Source organism: Podarcis bocagei (genome assembly GCF_964188305.1).
Source record: "Podarcis bocagei genome assembly, chromosome: 7".
Taxonomy (NCBI): Eukaryota; Metazoa; Chordata; class Lepidosauria; order Squamata; family Lacertidae; genus Podarcis; species Podarcis bocagei.
This window is the reverse complement of record NC_138132.1, coordinates 59351852-59367105: the sequence shown is the minus strand read 5'-3', so window position 1 is coordinate 59367105 and position 15254 is coordinate 59351852. Positions and strand designations below refer to the sequence as shown.

General features: G+C 43.3%; 1 protein-coding gene across 4 annotated transcripts in view; it reads left to right on the top strand.

The window, feature by feature from the left end:
• The window catches only part of ADCY7 (adenylate cyclase 7), an 82675-nt gene that overhangs the window by 19499 nt on the left and 47922 nt on the right, over positions 1 to 15254 (top strand). For all 4 annotated transcript variants that reach the window (XM_081201128.1, XM_081201130.1, XM_081201129.1 and 1 more), the window contains exons 2-3: positions 12991 to 13556; positions 14677 to 14883. In XM_081201128.1, the coding sequence (XP_081057254.1) occupies positions 13386 to 13556; positions 14677 to 14883 (378 nt within the window). In that variant the 5' untranslated portion in view covers positions 12991 to 13385. The remainder of the gene's footprint in view (positions 1 to 12990; positions 13557 to 14676; positions 14884 to 15254) is intronic.

The following is a 15254-nucleotide window of genomic DNA, read 5'->3' as shown; positions in this document are numbered from 1 at the left end:
GCAAAAGCTGGTATAAAAACTTCAAGTTGTAACCAACTAAGGTATACTCAGAGGAGTTGTTGCTGTTGGCATTTGTCTTTCTTGAAAGACAATGGAGTGTGTCTTTGGGGGTGAAGTCAAACAACAGAGTGCACCTTCGGGGGTGAAGTCAAACTGGAGTACAATGGCACCTTCTGTGGCTGCGGAGACCATTAACTTGTAACTGCTGCCTCCCATGTTGTTTTGTGTTGTGTTAGCAGCACCAAAGTGTCTTGTCTGGGGTGCAAGCTTGGGCAGGACGCATGGAGGTCCTGGGCTGCCCAGACAACAAAACCCCCCTCTCTGCCTCACTGATGTGGTCCAAAGCAGAACAATACGTTTGGCACTAGCTTGGCTGGAGAAGTTTCCTGAAGGAGGGGTACAGCAAGCCACCCATCTCTCTCAGGGACTCTGGATTTGTGTAGGGTTTACTCCTTAGCCTTTTCTTCTTCTGAAGATGTCTTGCAAGGCAGCAGGTATGGATTTTTCCTTGAGTTTTACTCCCCAAATCTTTCTCATGAATATGCATAGCCGCAAGGCATCCAAGTTTTAGCACCAGAGTTTTCCTTCTCTTAGACAGGATACCTTCCCAGGTTGAGGAGCCACATCTGCCCCTCATTTCCCTGTGTAGCATATGCAGAAACCACCTTCTTGACCATTGGACCTACTCTTGGTCCAGCCCATTGAAATTGGTAGACCTCAGTGAAAAATGTCTACACATTTCAGTGGGTTTTACTCTGAGTAGAATTAACGCTGGATACAGCCCCTTGTAAGTAAATCCCAGTGGACCCAGCAAAAAAAGATATGAGTCCACAGACACTGAAATAGGTCTATTATCCTTCTCCCCTTCTTCCAACTTCTTCTGTGATGCTGGCACAGCAACAAAGAGACGTGTGCCAGGTAGCCTGGGGGCAGGATTGAGCTACTCATGTGTGGTCATGGATGTATGCCAGGTGCTATTATGTTCAGTTTGCCCTTGAAAGGCAACAATTAAAAACATTTTTAAAGTGAATATGTGTATATATATAGAAAAAGGGAGAGAGAGTCCTAGTCCAATTCTTTGGATAGTTTCTCAAGCTCCTTAGTAACTAATTTATGTTGGCTGTCCTTTGGCAGGTTTGTATTAATTAATCTGTTGATAAAGCTTACCATCAGGGCATGACAGTTGAGTAGGAAGCAAGAGGAACCTGAGACTGTGAAGGAGGGAATGCTGGTTGAAAGAAGAGAAATCCCCACTAGTGCTGGTTCAAATCATACATTTGAACTTAAGAGGAGCTGGCTGGATCAGGCCAATGGCCCATTTGCAGACTTCAGGATTTGCTCTCAACATCTACAGCTGAGCATTTGCCACAGAACCCCCCTGCTTTACATGTGTTCCTGGGTATATCTTCCACTGGCTAGACATACACTTGTTTACTCAGAGCACTAGACAAGTTTATTTAGGCTTCAGTAGGTAAACGGAAACCTTGTCATAAAACACTCCCAACACTACTCCGCAGCTAGCTGCTCATTGGAGGAGCAGGCATTAGCTCTGTGGGTGGAACACATGTCTGGGATGCAGAAGGCCCCAGTTTTAATCCCTGGCATCTCTAGGTAGTGATGGGGAAGACTCTTGGCTCTGAAACCCGGGAGAGCTGCTGCCAATCAGTGTAGGGAATATTAAGCTAGATCAGAGTTTCCCAGGCTTGGGTCTCCAGCTGTTTTTGAACTCCAATTCCCATCATACCTGACCACTGGCCTTGCTAGCTGGGGATGATGGGAGTTGTAGTCCAAAAACAGCTGGAGACCCAAGTTTGGGAAACACTGATCTAGATCATTGATAGAAATAGCTGCCTTATACAAGTATACAAGGCCAATCTTCCTATTGTTAGGTGCTCAAAAATAGCACTTTCTTGCTTTCTCCATCCTTCCAGTTGCTGTCCTGCAACCTGCTTGTGTTACTTTTGGTTGTTTGTTTCTTTAGATTGCGTCATCCACAGGGGGCATATCTTCGTCTCAGCTGCCTCAGTTCAGAAAACACAAGGAGCTTTATTTTCAGCTATTTCCTGGCTTTTCTGAGCAATTTGCCATCAATTTTCCTAATGGAAGAGTTAAATTAACTTTTATCACATTATTGCTTAGACCACAGCAGCACAAAGCAAAGTTACGAAATTTAAACCAGATGGTAGCAATTACAAGGACTTGCCTTAAAAAACAGAACAATACTCGCTATTTAAAGTTGATAATTAGCGAAACCATTTATTGGATTTAATAAAATTAAAAGCATATATTAAAGCATTTTAAAACACATTCTTAAAATAACAGGAATTATGCAGTGCAAAACATTATAAACTTGTATCAAGGTGCATTTCTCAGGTTTTCAAATCTCCAGGGTAATTTGCAGCAGTAGTACCGTAGCCACATACTTTCCTCTATATATAGCAGGTTTCCTGCAAAGGTTGCAACTGTTTGTTCAACATACTGATTAGTCGCTTTTAGCAAGAAACACAGCTTCCTTTTAGCACCCCAAAATTTGATTTCCAGTGAAAGAGTCATGACTACAACTGACTGGTTGGCTTGACCAATAAGGAACTTTGAGCAATTCTTCCCTTAATCCCTTTCTCCCGTAGCACCAAACTCCTTTGTTGCAGTCAGATAACAAGCATATAAAACTTAATGCTCCTAATGACAGGGAAGTTAATATCAAGCAAGCTTGGCAATGCCTATTTTCTGAGGAAACCTCATTCAGCTTCCAAGGGAACCAGGTGATTCCAGGAACACCTGTTTGAAAGCCACAGGACGGGAGATTCATTACAGTTTAATTTTACGTAGACAACCAGAGGAGTGGGTAAAAAAAATCTTCATTTTATCGAAAGCTGTATTAAATGGACATATGGAAAGGCGAAAGGTAAATCAGGGGCCTATTATAAACTCCCAACCCCCACCCCTTATTCGGCCGAGTTTTAATGTGAAATCTCATCTTTTGCATATTTACCTGGAGGTTAGTTCCATTATGTTTAATGGAATGTACTCTCAGGTAATTCTGCACAAGATTGCAGCATTAATAAAAATGAATGCATTTTTGTGCCTGGCTGTTCCCAGTGTGCATATACGCATTATCTAATTTTGGCAGAATGTGAGCGCCATCAGTTCTCTGTAAATGGTTTTGGTGAGTATGGAAAAAACCAACCTCTGGCTGTAGCAGCTAGTGGGTGTGGGCCTTTGTCGTGAGACTTGTCAACTGTTCTCCAGTCAGAATGAAATTGGCTGGGTAAACTGTTGTCACGGAAATAGATGCCTGTGGTTATTGCTGTGTGCAGGAGGAGTTGGTGTGCTTTTTGAAGTCGGAAAGTTGCTTTGAAAGCATGGGCCCTTTTTATATTTCTTCCCCACCCCTAACTCCCTTACAGTACTTGCAATCAGCAAGGGGCAGAGCATTAGCAAATTGGCTTTTCCTGCAAATGACACTTTGCTGTTACGGAACGCAGCTTCTACCACAGTGCGTTGGTACCATTTATAACTGCTACCTTTTTCAGCTGCACAACGTTTCGATTCTGCAAAACACTTTGGGTCCTTATCATTTGAGGGGAGGGGAATTAAAGCAATCTGGTAAAAGAGATTACTGCTGTCCCCATTTTACAGCTAGGGAAAGAAGGCTAAAGGTGACAGTGCCTTTCCCTAACACATAAAATCATAGAATCATAGAGTTGGAAGAGACCACAAGGGCCATCGAGTCCAACCCCCTGCCAAGCAGGAAACACCATCAGAGCACTCCTGACATATGGTTGTCAAGCCTCTGCTTAAAGACCTCCAAAATAGGAGATTCCACCACACTCCTTGGCAGCAAATTCCACTGTCGAACAGCTCTTACTGTCAGGAAGTTCTTCCTAATGTTTAGGTGGAATCTTCTTTCTTGTAGTTTGGATCCATTGCTCCGTGTCCGCTTCTCTGGAGCAGCAGAAAACAACCTTTCTCCCTCCTCTATGTGACATCCTTTTATATATTTGAACATGGCTATCATATCACCCCTTAACCTCCTCTTCTCCAGGCTGAACATGCCCAGCTCCCTTAGCCATTCCTCATAAGGCATCGTTTCCAGGCCTTTGACCATAGTGGGGCTGTGGCAGGGACTGTCAGGAGTGTTATCATTTATGTTGCATTTATACCCCATACAAGGAGCTCAGAGTGGTGTACATGGTTATGCCCTGCCTTATTTAATCCCAACAGCAACCCTGTGAGATAGAGGTTGCCTGAGAGGCAGTTACTAGTCAGCAAGTGAGCTTCATGGCTGAGTGGAGATTTGAACTCTGGAATCCCAGGTCCTAGTCCAACCACTCTTAACCACTACACTAAACTGTGTGGGGCAACACAGGCACAAATGCCCACAGCTATGATGTTCACTGGGTGATGTGTCTCTTGGCCTGACCTCGTTGTGAGGGGCAGGGTGGGGGAGAGGAACTATGTCCGCTGCCCTGATGGAGTAAGGGTGTAATAAACAATGTCATAAATATAATATGCGGGATAGTGGAATTTAACTTGCAGGGCGAGTGTTGGGCATACAGACTTGCTGGCGATAGTACTTTCAGGGAGAAATGTTTCTTGTGAACATGGTAATGGGACAGAGGAGCACCCTGTCAGCAAGCATCAAACTGCTTGCTGTTTCTGTTTTGCTTCAGTTCACAGAAACTTCCACATCTCTTTCAGCTATGTCTAAAAAGGGGAGGCTTTCTAAACTTCTGTTCCGTAAAAGGAGTCCTCAGATCTCTTATCCGTCATCCATATTAAGGTAGATCTGCTATAAATGCCCCCAGATGCTAGTGTTTAAAGCAAATAAGCCAGTGTTTGCTGAACATTCAGCAAGTATTGACCTGGTGTCAGCTAACAGATACAATCTTATAGAAAGAAGTCAATCTTAAGTCATTTTAGCACCCGGGGCAGAATGTGCAAAAGGTTCCTCCTCACAATAGCATGCTGGTTAAAGTGAGGAACCTCAGAGGCAGTGTCCGGGAGGGTGTTTATGTGCTGTGGAAGCCTGGCCCCTTTCACACGACCCCCCCCCCCAAGTTAAAGTCCTCTTTCTCATAGATGGGCAAGGAAAAGCATGTAAGCAATACTCTTATTTCAGGGGGTGCCAGCTGTTGTTACTACTACTACTACTACTACTACTACTATTATTATTATTATTATTATTATTATTATTATTATTATTATTATTATTATAGTTTATTAATTTATATGCTTCTTAACTGGCTTGACACCAGTTTGTGTAAATTCCTTACGTTATATTTCTCTGTGTTGCAGATTACTGGGGAAAAATTACATCCCTCAGGATTGGCAGTCCCTAATGTAGCCCCGTGCAGGTGCCTGACATGTCACTTGCCTGTGTTGTTAAACATCTTGATTCAGGGGCAAATTTTCAGGGGGCAACTTTTCTCCTCCATCGTACAATAAGCTTTTTGGTATCCTTATATGCTTCCTGTATTCTAGAATATGAGAGGTAATGAAAGGCTACCACACTTTTGAGGACACTGTTTGCAAAGAAGTAGAATTTTAAAATAGGTCACTGGAAACTTAAAAAGGATAATTGGGGTTATTGATTTAAACAGTTGTTAAGATCAGTTGCAAGTTAGCTTTGGCTGGAGAAAAAAAAATCTATCCATGGGGCATAATGAGGAACCTGGTGATCACGAACAAATTGTGTATCTTAAGCTTGGAAAGGCACAAATTAGACTCCCACACTGGTCCGATAGCCTTCAGTGCACCCTGGAGCTAGCTTGCTTATGAAAATCGTTGTTATGAAAGTAATGTTCTTGCCTGGAACAAATTGTGAAGTTAGTAGGTTGAACAGTTTTCCGTTTGAGGTGCGAAGCTTACGTCCAACAACCTTGGCTGCGTGTAGATCGATAGAACCTTGATAGTTTTGTTTTTGATGGGGTACTCCCTGGGTCATTGCAGGCCAACAATGGCCAGTGATCGCAAGAATCATGAGAAGAGCCCTGCTGGATCAGGCCAAAGGCCCATCTAGTCTAGCATCCTGTTCTCACAGTGGCCAAACAGATGCCTGTGGGAAGCCTACAAGCAGGACATGAATGCAACAGTGCTCTCCCTACCTGCAATTCCCAGCAACGGGTGTTCAGAAGCATGCTACTTTGGAGATAAAATGGTTCCTGGGCCATTTGAACCTGGGCCATGCTGCTGTGAGCTGCACTCTGCCACGACACTGATGGATACTGCCTATTCCTGATTCCTCCATGCTTGGGTGTCTTGACAGCAATAAGCTGTATGAGTCAAACCCAATCAAAAAGCCAGGATGATGGCTGCTTATGAAATATACAACACATTTAATTGTGTGCTCTCTAATTTATTTTTTTTGTGCTTGCTTTTTTGTGTGGAAATATATCTCTAATTTGTAATATATCTCTAATGGACCATAAAGAAGGATGATCGCCGAAGAATTGATGCTTTTGAATTATGGTGCTGGAGGAGACTCTTGAGAGTCCCATGGACTGCAAGAAGATCAAACCGATCCATTCTTAAGGAAATCAGCCCTGAGTGCTCACTGGAAGGACAGATTGTGAAGCTGAGGCTCCAATACTTTGGCCACCTCATGAGAAGAGAAGACTCCCTGGAAAAGACCCTAATGTTGGGAAAGATGGAGGGCACAAGGAGAAGGGGACGACAGAGGACGAGATGGTTGGATAATGTTCTCGAAGCTACCAGCATGAGTTTGACGAAACTGCGGGAGGCAGTGGAAGACAGAAGTGCCTGGCGTGCTCTGGTCCATGGGGTCATGATGAGTCAGACACGACTAAATGACTAAACAACAACAACAACAACATATCTCTAATTTGTAGTTAGGTGTGTGATTATGAATTCCCAAAGTTACTGGTTACCAATAAAGTGGCAGACAATGTGAAATGTTGCATGGAGAATCATCATCTCGGGTTAATTTTTCTGTAGTAGTTACACATATTTTCCTCCCCCTGTCCCACCTGGGAATGCGGGTGGGGATCCCCAATCAATTAAAACAAAACCCTTTATGGTGCTATAATGCTGAGGTTCATGCACAAAACAAATCCATGGTTTTAAACCATGGCTTGGTGTTATTTGTGAATCCTGCCCATCAGTTTAACTATGGGTTGTTTACTGCTTACAAACCTTGGTTTTCTTTAGCTATGGTTTTTCATTACATACAAACCCAGCACCCATCTTCAACCATGGCTTGCTTAGCGATCCCACACCAGACATTCACAGAGTTGAAAAGGTTCGAGGTAACCAGTAGTTGAAAAATTAAATAGAAATTTTGGAGAAACAAGCCATGGTTTATTTGTGGGGTAACCCATGGTTTTTTAACAAACCATGGATTAGCTTTAGAGTGAACACAACCAGTATTGAATTTCTGAGATTTTCAGCTGACGGAACAAAAAGGATATTTTATATAAATACATACATACATTCTTTACAGTAAATTTAATGGCTAGCCAAAAAACTGAAGGAAGATCATGTATTTGTGGACATCTCTTCATTTGACTGATGTGTTTCCTTTTGATCTCCTCTTATGAGAATTTTATGGTCCGCACTAACCTTTGCCTATAAACAAGTAGAACCACTGCTTTGCCAGTCCTGTGAAAACCAACAGTGCATTTGAAGAATACAAAAAGGCATAAAGTGTGATGACCTGCTGTCTACTCCATAGACTGCAAAGATGAGCTGTTAGCTTCTGCTTTTCTGAGAACGATTAAACTTAGCAAAGTACAATTCCTTTTCTTTGTTTTACTTTCAGTTAAATTTGGATTGGCTTTTCTCTGCTACTGTGTCTGCACCAACACTTCATTTATTTATTTTTAGTCCTCAACATCCCATAGCAATCTTTGCATATTTCCTGTATGTGCCCATTGTGTAAACGAAAATCTGTTTCTTCATTCAGTGCTTCCTTATTGGATCAGGAGAGATTCTGTGTTTTTTTGTGGGTTCCAGAGCCTTGCAGTCAAAAGCCAGCTGTGCCTAAAGCAATCATTGGGCACTTGCAAAGGGAAAAGTTCTTGTCCAAGACCCTGATGAGGTTGCATAGTTAAACTGTGGAACTCACTCCCACAAGAGGTAGCGATGGCCACCAACTTGGATGGAGGATAAGGCTGACAGTGGCTTCTAGCCACAATAGCTGTGTTCAACCTCCAATATCGGAAGCATTGTGCCACTGAATACCAGTTGCTGGGAATCACAGTGGGGAGAGCATTGTTGCTTGTGACCTTCCAATTGGGGCATCTGCTTGGCCTCTGTGAGAATAGAATGCTGGACTAGATGGGCTTTTGGTCTGATGCTGCAGAGCTCATCTTGTGTCCTTATGTGCCTTGTGGTTTTAAACTGAGTCAAAGTTATTTTTCCTGGTGTTGAAGATACAGGTTCTGTGTGTGACAAACAGGTGATTCCGCAAGGGGGCACTCTGCAAGGGTTATGTAAGAGGGCCACAGAGGGTCAAATTCAGCGTGAGTCATGTAGAAGTTGGTTATGTCGATCGGGGAAAATATTTGGTGTGATAAATGGATTCAAATGTGGGCTGGAAATCAAATTAAAACTTGTGGAGTATTGTATTTTGTCTGACAAATATACGAGGCATGTGGGGGCGAATTGTCTTGAGAAGGCCAGTGGCGTACTGAAATATGACAGCTCCCTGTGGTGCAAGAATAGTTGTATATTTAATTGAAAGAAAATCGATTGATTGGTTTTACTGAGGGTTTTGTCCCCTGGGTTAAGAAAAAGTACAACCCTGAGTCCAAGGTTTGTTCTTTCTTTCTGGTCATGGCTCATTAGGGAGAAACTCAAAGCCACAGCCTTGGTTCAGGTGTTGCACTAAGCCAATCTTCATGCCAGCCTGCTCCTTCTTCACTTTATTTATTATTTGTTTACTGCGTTTACAGCTCACGTCTTCTCCAGTAAGCTCAAGGTAGTGCATGTGCTCCTTCCGCTTTCCATCTTACCCTCACAGGCTGCCTTGTGATGCAGCTTAGGCTGAGAGATGAACAGCCCCAGGTTACCCAGTGGGCTTCATGGCTGAGTGGGGACTTGAACCCTGGGCTCCCAGGTCCTAGTCCAGTGCTCCCAACCGCTACACCCACCTCACTGGTTCTCATGGTAAGCTTGCTAATCATGGTTTACTGTAATGTGTGAACTCCGCCTCTGAGACTTCCCTTGAGAAGCTCAGCTGATGGGTAGGAGTTTAATCCTGCTTGGTCACTGTCTCCCCCTGCACCCAACTGGCCAACTGTGACAGATGGGTGGGACCAACCACTTGTCAGATAAAGATCTCTCCCACCAGGGCCCAAAAAGGTTCCCCACCCCTGTTTTCAAGTATGAAATCAGTCTGCTTAATTATCTGTCCTTGCCTATTGTAGGACTGCTTATTTGAGTGCCCAGGTGCAGAAGTCAAGAGTGAAGAGGGTCGGAGGAGGCTTTTCCCAGAGACGGAGGCAAAGGAGGCCTCTTCCTTTCATCTTTTCAATTTAGTGTTGATAAATGAGCCTTTGGGTAACTAAAAACAAGGCATTGTAAGAAGATCAAGGCTTTTTTTTATTGCTGAAGGTCAGTAAGGCTTTGCTTTAATCAAATGTCAAAACATTTCACCAAGTCTGGTAACTCCCTCCCTGTACAGTCTGCTTCATCCTTGCTTATAAATAGCTGTTGTGTGGGCTCCTATAGTCTGAGGTCAAGAAGCTCCGAACAGCAGGAAGTGCTTCTGCCTGCAACAGCTTCATTTGTTTCAGAGGAGGAAGTAGACACATGCATGTGTGGGACTCCTCTCTCCAGACATGCCAGGATTAATGCCGAGACCCCACACACATCCAGGGTGTCTGGCCGCATCCACACCATCCCACTTTGAAAAGCGCTGTGATACCGCTTTAGGCAGTCATGGCTTCCCCCAAAGAAGCTGTAGTCTGCTAAGGGTGCTGAGAGTTTTTAAGGGACCCTTATTGCCTTCACAGATCTACAGTTCTCAGAGTTCCCTGTGAAGGAGGGATGGATTGTTAAACCATTCTGGGAGGGGGAACAGGGCTCCCATCACACACCATTGACCATTCTAGATAGGGGCGATGAGAGTTGAAATCCAGCCACATCTGAAGGGCACTCCTGGATGAGAGTTCATTATTCAGAGAGGAAGAGGGAGCCAAAACCCCCACTTTCCAAATCTTTGTGTGCACATAGACTAGGTTTCTGGGTCCTGACCAAGATCTTTTGTTTCCAGTTAAACCTCAAAACAATTGGTTCAGCCTTTAGGACTTGCCCTGTTGGGTACCATTGCTAACATCAGCAGGACTCATTGTGTACTCCTGTATATTTTAAGTAACCATTTTATCACTGGCAGATAACTGGCCTACATCTGGTTTTGCTTACCCGTTTTCTTCTGGGGCTCTCTTCCTATTGAATTGGAGCCAAGGGGTGCCATGGAGATGGATGTTTTGTACCAAAGCAGCTGCAGTTACAATACCAAGTCCTCAAGTTCTTCCCAAGCCATGCTTAGCCCTCTTTTTTCACTTGCCCCCTCCCTATAGATCACTTACTTCCTATAGGAAATCTTTCCTGATACTGGATTTCATATATTGACCCACTTTTGAAAGCTATTGGTTATTACTAGAGAACCGTAATTTGTTCATTGTCCATTGTTCATGTAATGCTGCTGTTGCCATGGAAGTAATTTTGCTCCCAGTGTTTGCATCCGTCAGCTTCAGGTTTTATATTTTGGGTTTTTTTAAGTCTGGCTATTCATGTCTGGTACAGCTGTGTTGGGGGGGGGAACCCCACCCATCCTGGTTTTAGGCTTGTGAGTCAACTGCACATGTACGTTAATTCTGGAGAGAATACTGTTAGTGGACTAGGAACTGGGTTCAATATTTTAATGTGCTGTAGACTCCAATCCTGTGCATGCTTTCTTGGGAGTAAGACCCAGTGGGACCAGCCTCTCTCTTTTGCGTGCAGGGATGGTTGTTATAAACTGTGGGGTAACTTTAGGAAAACCTCAGTTCGCTCACTATGTAAATGGAAAGAATACTAGAAATATCCTCTCAGATGTCTCATTATTATTACTATTAATTACCCAGCCTTTACTCTAAGGTTCCAGGGTTGATTACACCAATTAAAACACAATGTTAGAAACAGTTTAAATCAACCTGCAATCACATAAATGAGGTGGGTCCTAAATACCTCGCATGTATCCCTGTTTTTATGTTTTTATATGTATTGGAAGCCATCCAGAGTAGCTGGGGCAGCTCAGCCAGATGGATGGGGTATAAATAATAAAATTATTATTATTATTATTATTATTATTATTATTATTATTATTATTTCAAAAGCCAGGGTCAAGAAGTGTGTTTTCAGTATTCGCTGAAATTTGTATAATGAAGGTACCAGACCAGCCTCTGTGAGGAGAGAATTCCACAACTTTGGGGCCACCAGAGAATGCCCCCTCCCAGGCTGCCATCATCTGACATCTGAGGGTAGAGGAACTAGCAAGAGGGCCCCCTCTACCAGTCTTAGCACCTGAGGACGTCTGTAGGGAAGGAGGTGGTTTTTCAGGTATTTGCGGCCTGATTCATTTAGGGCTATGAACACTAACATGGGTGCTTTGAATTGGGCCCTAGAACTAAATGCTAATCCCATAGAAGAGAGTCTGTCTATCCCCTAAATTTCTAGTCCAGACTGGATAGTTAAAGTATGAAATTGTGAACTGTTGTGAGGACACAGTTGGCTGGACAGTATAGAAATGCCAGAACAAAATAAATGTACTTTCTAGGGCTTCAACGGTTATTTAAGTTTAGTTTAATCAATGCATTTTAGTTTTCTCTACCAAATACTAATACTTAAAAACAGCACACTAGAAAAGCTGCAGATGGAAAGCCCCATCTCAGAAGAGGGATCCTCCCTTCTCTTGAACACAGGATAAATCCCTTTTTGTTGATTATGTCTGCTATGACACACCATCCAAAATAGTTATTTCATTGATTCGAAACTATTGTTTCAACACACAGAGAGACATTAATGGATAGACTTAAAAACCACATGATTCATCAGCCAAAATTTCTTTAACCAGGTGACATCTCTAATACAGCCTTGGAACCCACCACAAAGTTTCCCCCCTTCTTCATTTTGGCTTCAGAGGAAGAAAAGAAGCATCTTCCACATCTAGCCTGGGCATGCAGGCTACAAGCTTCTTAAGTTGGCTAGTGAAAACATTTGCCTTCAGTCAAGCAAATTTGTGGAGGGCATTCCTCTTCCACCAATTTGCTTGTCATGGTTTATCCTTCTCCTTGGCCAGCATGGTCACCAAGTGGAGGAGGGGTGGAATGATCAGTTTCTTCCCCCACTTACCTACTTGCTTACCTCTCCTTGGTCCAACTTTCCTCTGAATACCAGTTGCTGGAAACCACAGGAGGGGAGAGGGCTCTTGCGCTCAGGTCCTGCTTACGGGTTTCCCATGGGCACCTGGTTGGCCACTGGGAGAACAGGATGCTGGACTAGATGGGCCACTGGCCTGATCCAGTTGGGCTCTTCTTGTGTCCTTAATCCCTTGCCTGCGTGGAATTGCTGGTTGCCTGTGACTACTGGGTGTCTTGTTAAATACAAGGCTGCTCTAATATTTCCCACGGACCTTTCAACAATGTACTTGGAGTGGGTGGGGGTGGATAATGGCAGGATGAATGAAAAGGACTACAATACTGAATATTGCAGGAGAAAAAACGGTTGAGTAATAATCATTCGCTGACAACAATGTTACAGTATTTTGTTACCATAAGATGAGCATCATGTTTAAAGGGATCGTTGTTGTGACTCACTCATCCTGAGAGGAGAAAAGGTGTGTGTATTTTGCCCTTGTTGTTAAATAATATTTACTTTATTGGAGCTGAGGAACATGCACTCTTCTTAGACAAAGACGCACCTGCTATACTTGAGACATTTTTTAAAATGCACAAACCCCTATCTCTCTCTGTCTTTCCTCTGCAGTTTTCCCCACAAAGCAGTAATCTGAGGGAATAACTGACAGCTTGTGCAAGATGTTTGAATGAACACGGCGAAATAGAAGCAGCCTCCCATCCGCAACACAAATAGCAATCAAGTCTGGAAGAAGAAGGGGGGGGGTGGACACCATGTGTGGAACTGTTGATGAGTAGCACATGGCTTGGGAGCGGAGGAGGGTGCTTCTCTTCCAATTTATGCTGAGATCTGGAGGACTTAATGCTTATAATAAGAGATGCGAGCGCAGAGCGTGAGTCTGTTGATGTGGCCAAACAAGGCAGACCCAGCAGCTACTTGACCGGAGGTGGCTACTTGGAGCAGCGCAGACCTGCCCTGCCTATCACGAGGGGGAGAGGCACCACCGTGGCCCAGCCAGAATTAAGATGCCAGCGAAAGGCAAATACTTCTTCAACGAGAATGAAGGCTGCAAGATAACAGACCCTTTGTACGAGAAGTACCGCTACTCAAGCCAACAGCATCCCCTCCTCTTCTTCCTGCTCTTCATCGTCATTGCCTATTGTGCGACCCTCATCGTCGTTCTCCTCACCCAGCATGTGAGTAGATACAGATGCCTCTGTTCTTGCTCTTCGGGCTCTGGAATGAAGTCCCAAAGTAATTTGCTCTAGGTTATAAAAGGGATTTGTAGCAAGAGGGGCACCAGATGCTTCATTTTCCAGTTGTGCTAGTTCGGGTCAGTGTGCATTCATTCGTAGCAGCCCAAAACACCTAGAAAAACTAAGATCAGTACACAGGGGGAGAGGGAGGATTTGCTAAGGTGCCGCACATTTCTAAGGAGCTTTAGAGTCCAATACTGGGCTTAAATCTAATTGTTACCAGAATACAATACTATCAGTGGGGATTCCTTGTGAATACCAAGTTGTGAATACTTGAAGTATTTATACAATGTGAGGTTTTGTTGCTGTAGTAGGAGTTATACTTTTATCCTGGCAGTGAGGGATAGGTTCTGACCTGCACTAACAGAGCCAGTGGGATTTCCAGTTTAAAAGTTGCAAAGCAGAAATGGAAGGATCTCCCAGTTTCTCATTTTTTCAATAGTCAATTCAGTTCTCCACATTTTGAAGCAATTTGCAATTTTACAATTAAAAAAAAAATCCATATGAAAATTCAACAGCATTTAAATGTGTGCTATTCCCTAATAGACACATTTTTATATGCAATTTTGACTAAAGTGCACATTTTTAAAAGCAATTTTCTATAAAATAGTGCATTTTGTACGTTATTTGCACTGATACCTTCATTTTCTCATGCTTTCCCATTATATATGCATATATTTGTAAACACTGGTTGGCTGGATAACTGCATCACAGAATTTGGATAAGTATGGATTTTGGAGGATAACTATGTTTTGGTTCGCATATTGTTTTGGAAAGTTCAAATTTCATAGTCTCGAACTGAAACAAATTCCTTCCCTTGTGACCAGGAATGATGGGAATTGTAGTCCCAACAACATACAGAGAGGGTTCTCTGCTTCTAGGGTAGATGATCAGATATACCAGGTCAGACAAAGGGAGCTTCTTGTGAGTGTGCTTTAGTTTATGAAGTTCTGATGCCTTTAAAAGTTTAGGTTGTTGGGAGATTGTGCTATGGAAGAATGAGAACATGCATACAGTCTGTGGTATGTGTTTTGGTGACTTTTGTTTTATTTTTTATCAGCCACCGGGAGATCATCTTGCCTACCTTATTACAGTCAGCACAGCACTCATAATTTTCATAGTCATGTATGTTCTGGTTTACCTCGAATACTTCTTTTGGTGTCGGCTGAAATTGTTTGCTGTTGTGATTTGGATCTGCTTGCTGGCCATAGGATATGTCTCTGTTTTTGCCGCAGGGAAGACTCCTCAACTTGCTGCATGGGAACAGGTATTTTAATTTTTATCTATTGATCTGTCATCTGCTCCTTCCTCCAAGCTGCTCACGCCATTGAATAGGGTCAGGCTTCCTCCAAAATCTTGGGCTGCATGCACCCCATATCTTTAAAGCACATTCCCCCCAAAGAGTCCTGGAAACTAGTTCGTTAAGGGTGTTGAGAAATGTAACTCTGTGAAGGGGGTACATTACAGTTCCCAGGATTCAGGGGACTGTATTTTGAATGTGCTTTTTAAAGATATGGTATGTCTTCATCTAACCTCTCCCATGAGCCATTGATGAAAGGTCACCCAGTGAGTCTCATGGGTGAGCAGGGATTGCAACCTGGGTTTCTCTAGCCCAAGTCCAAATATTGTGCCCACTGG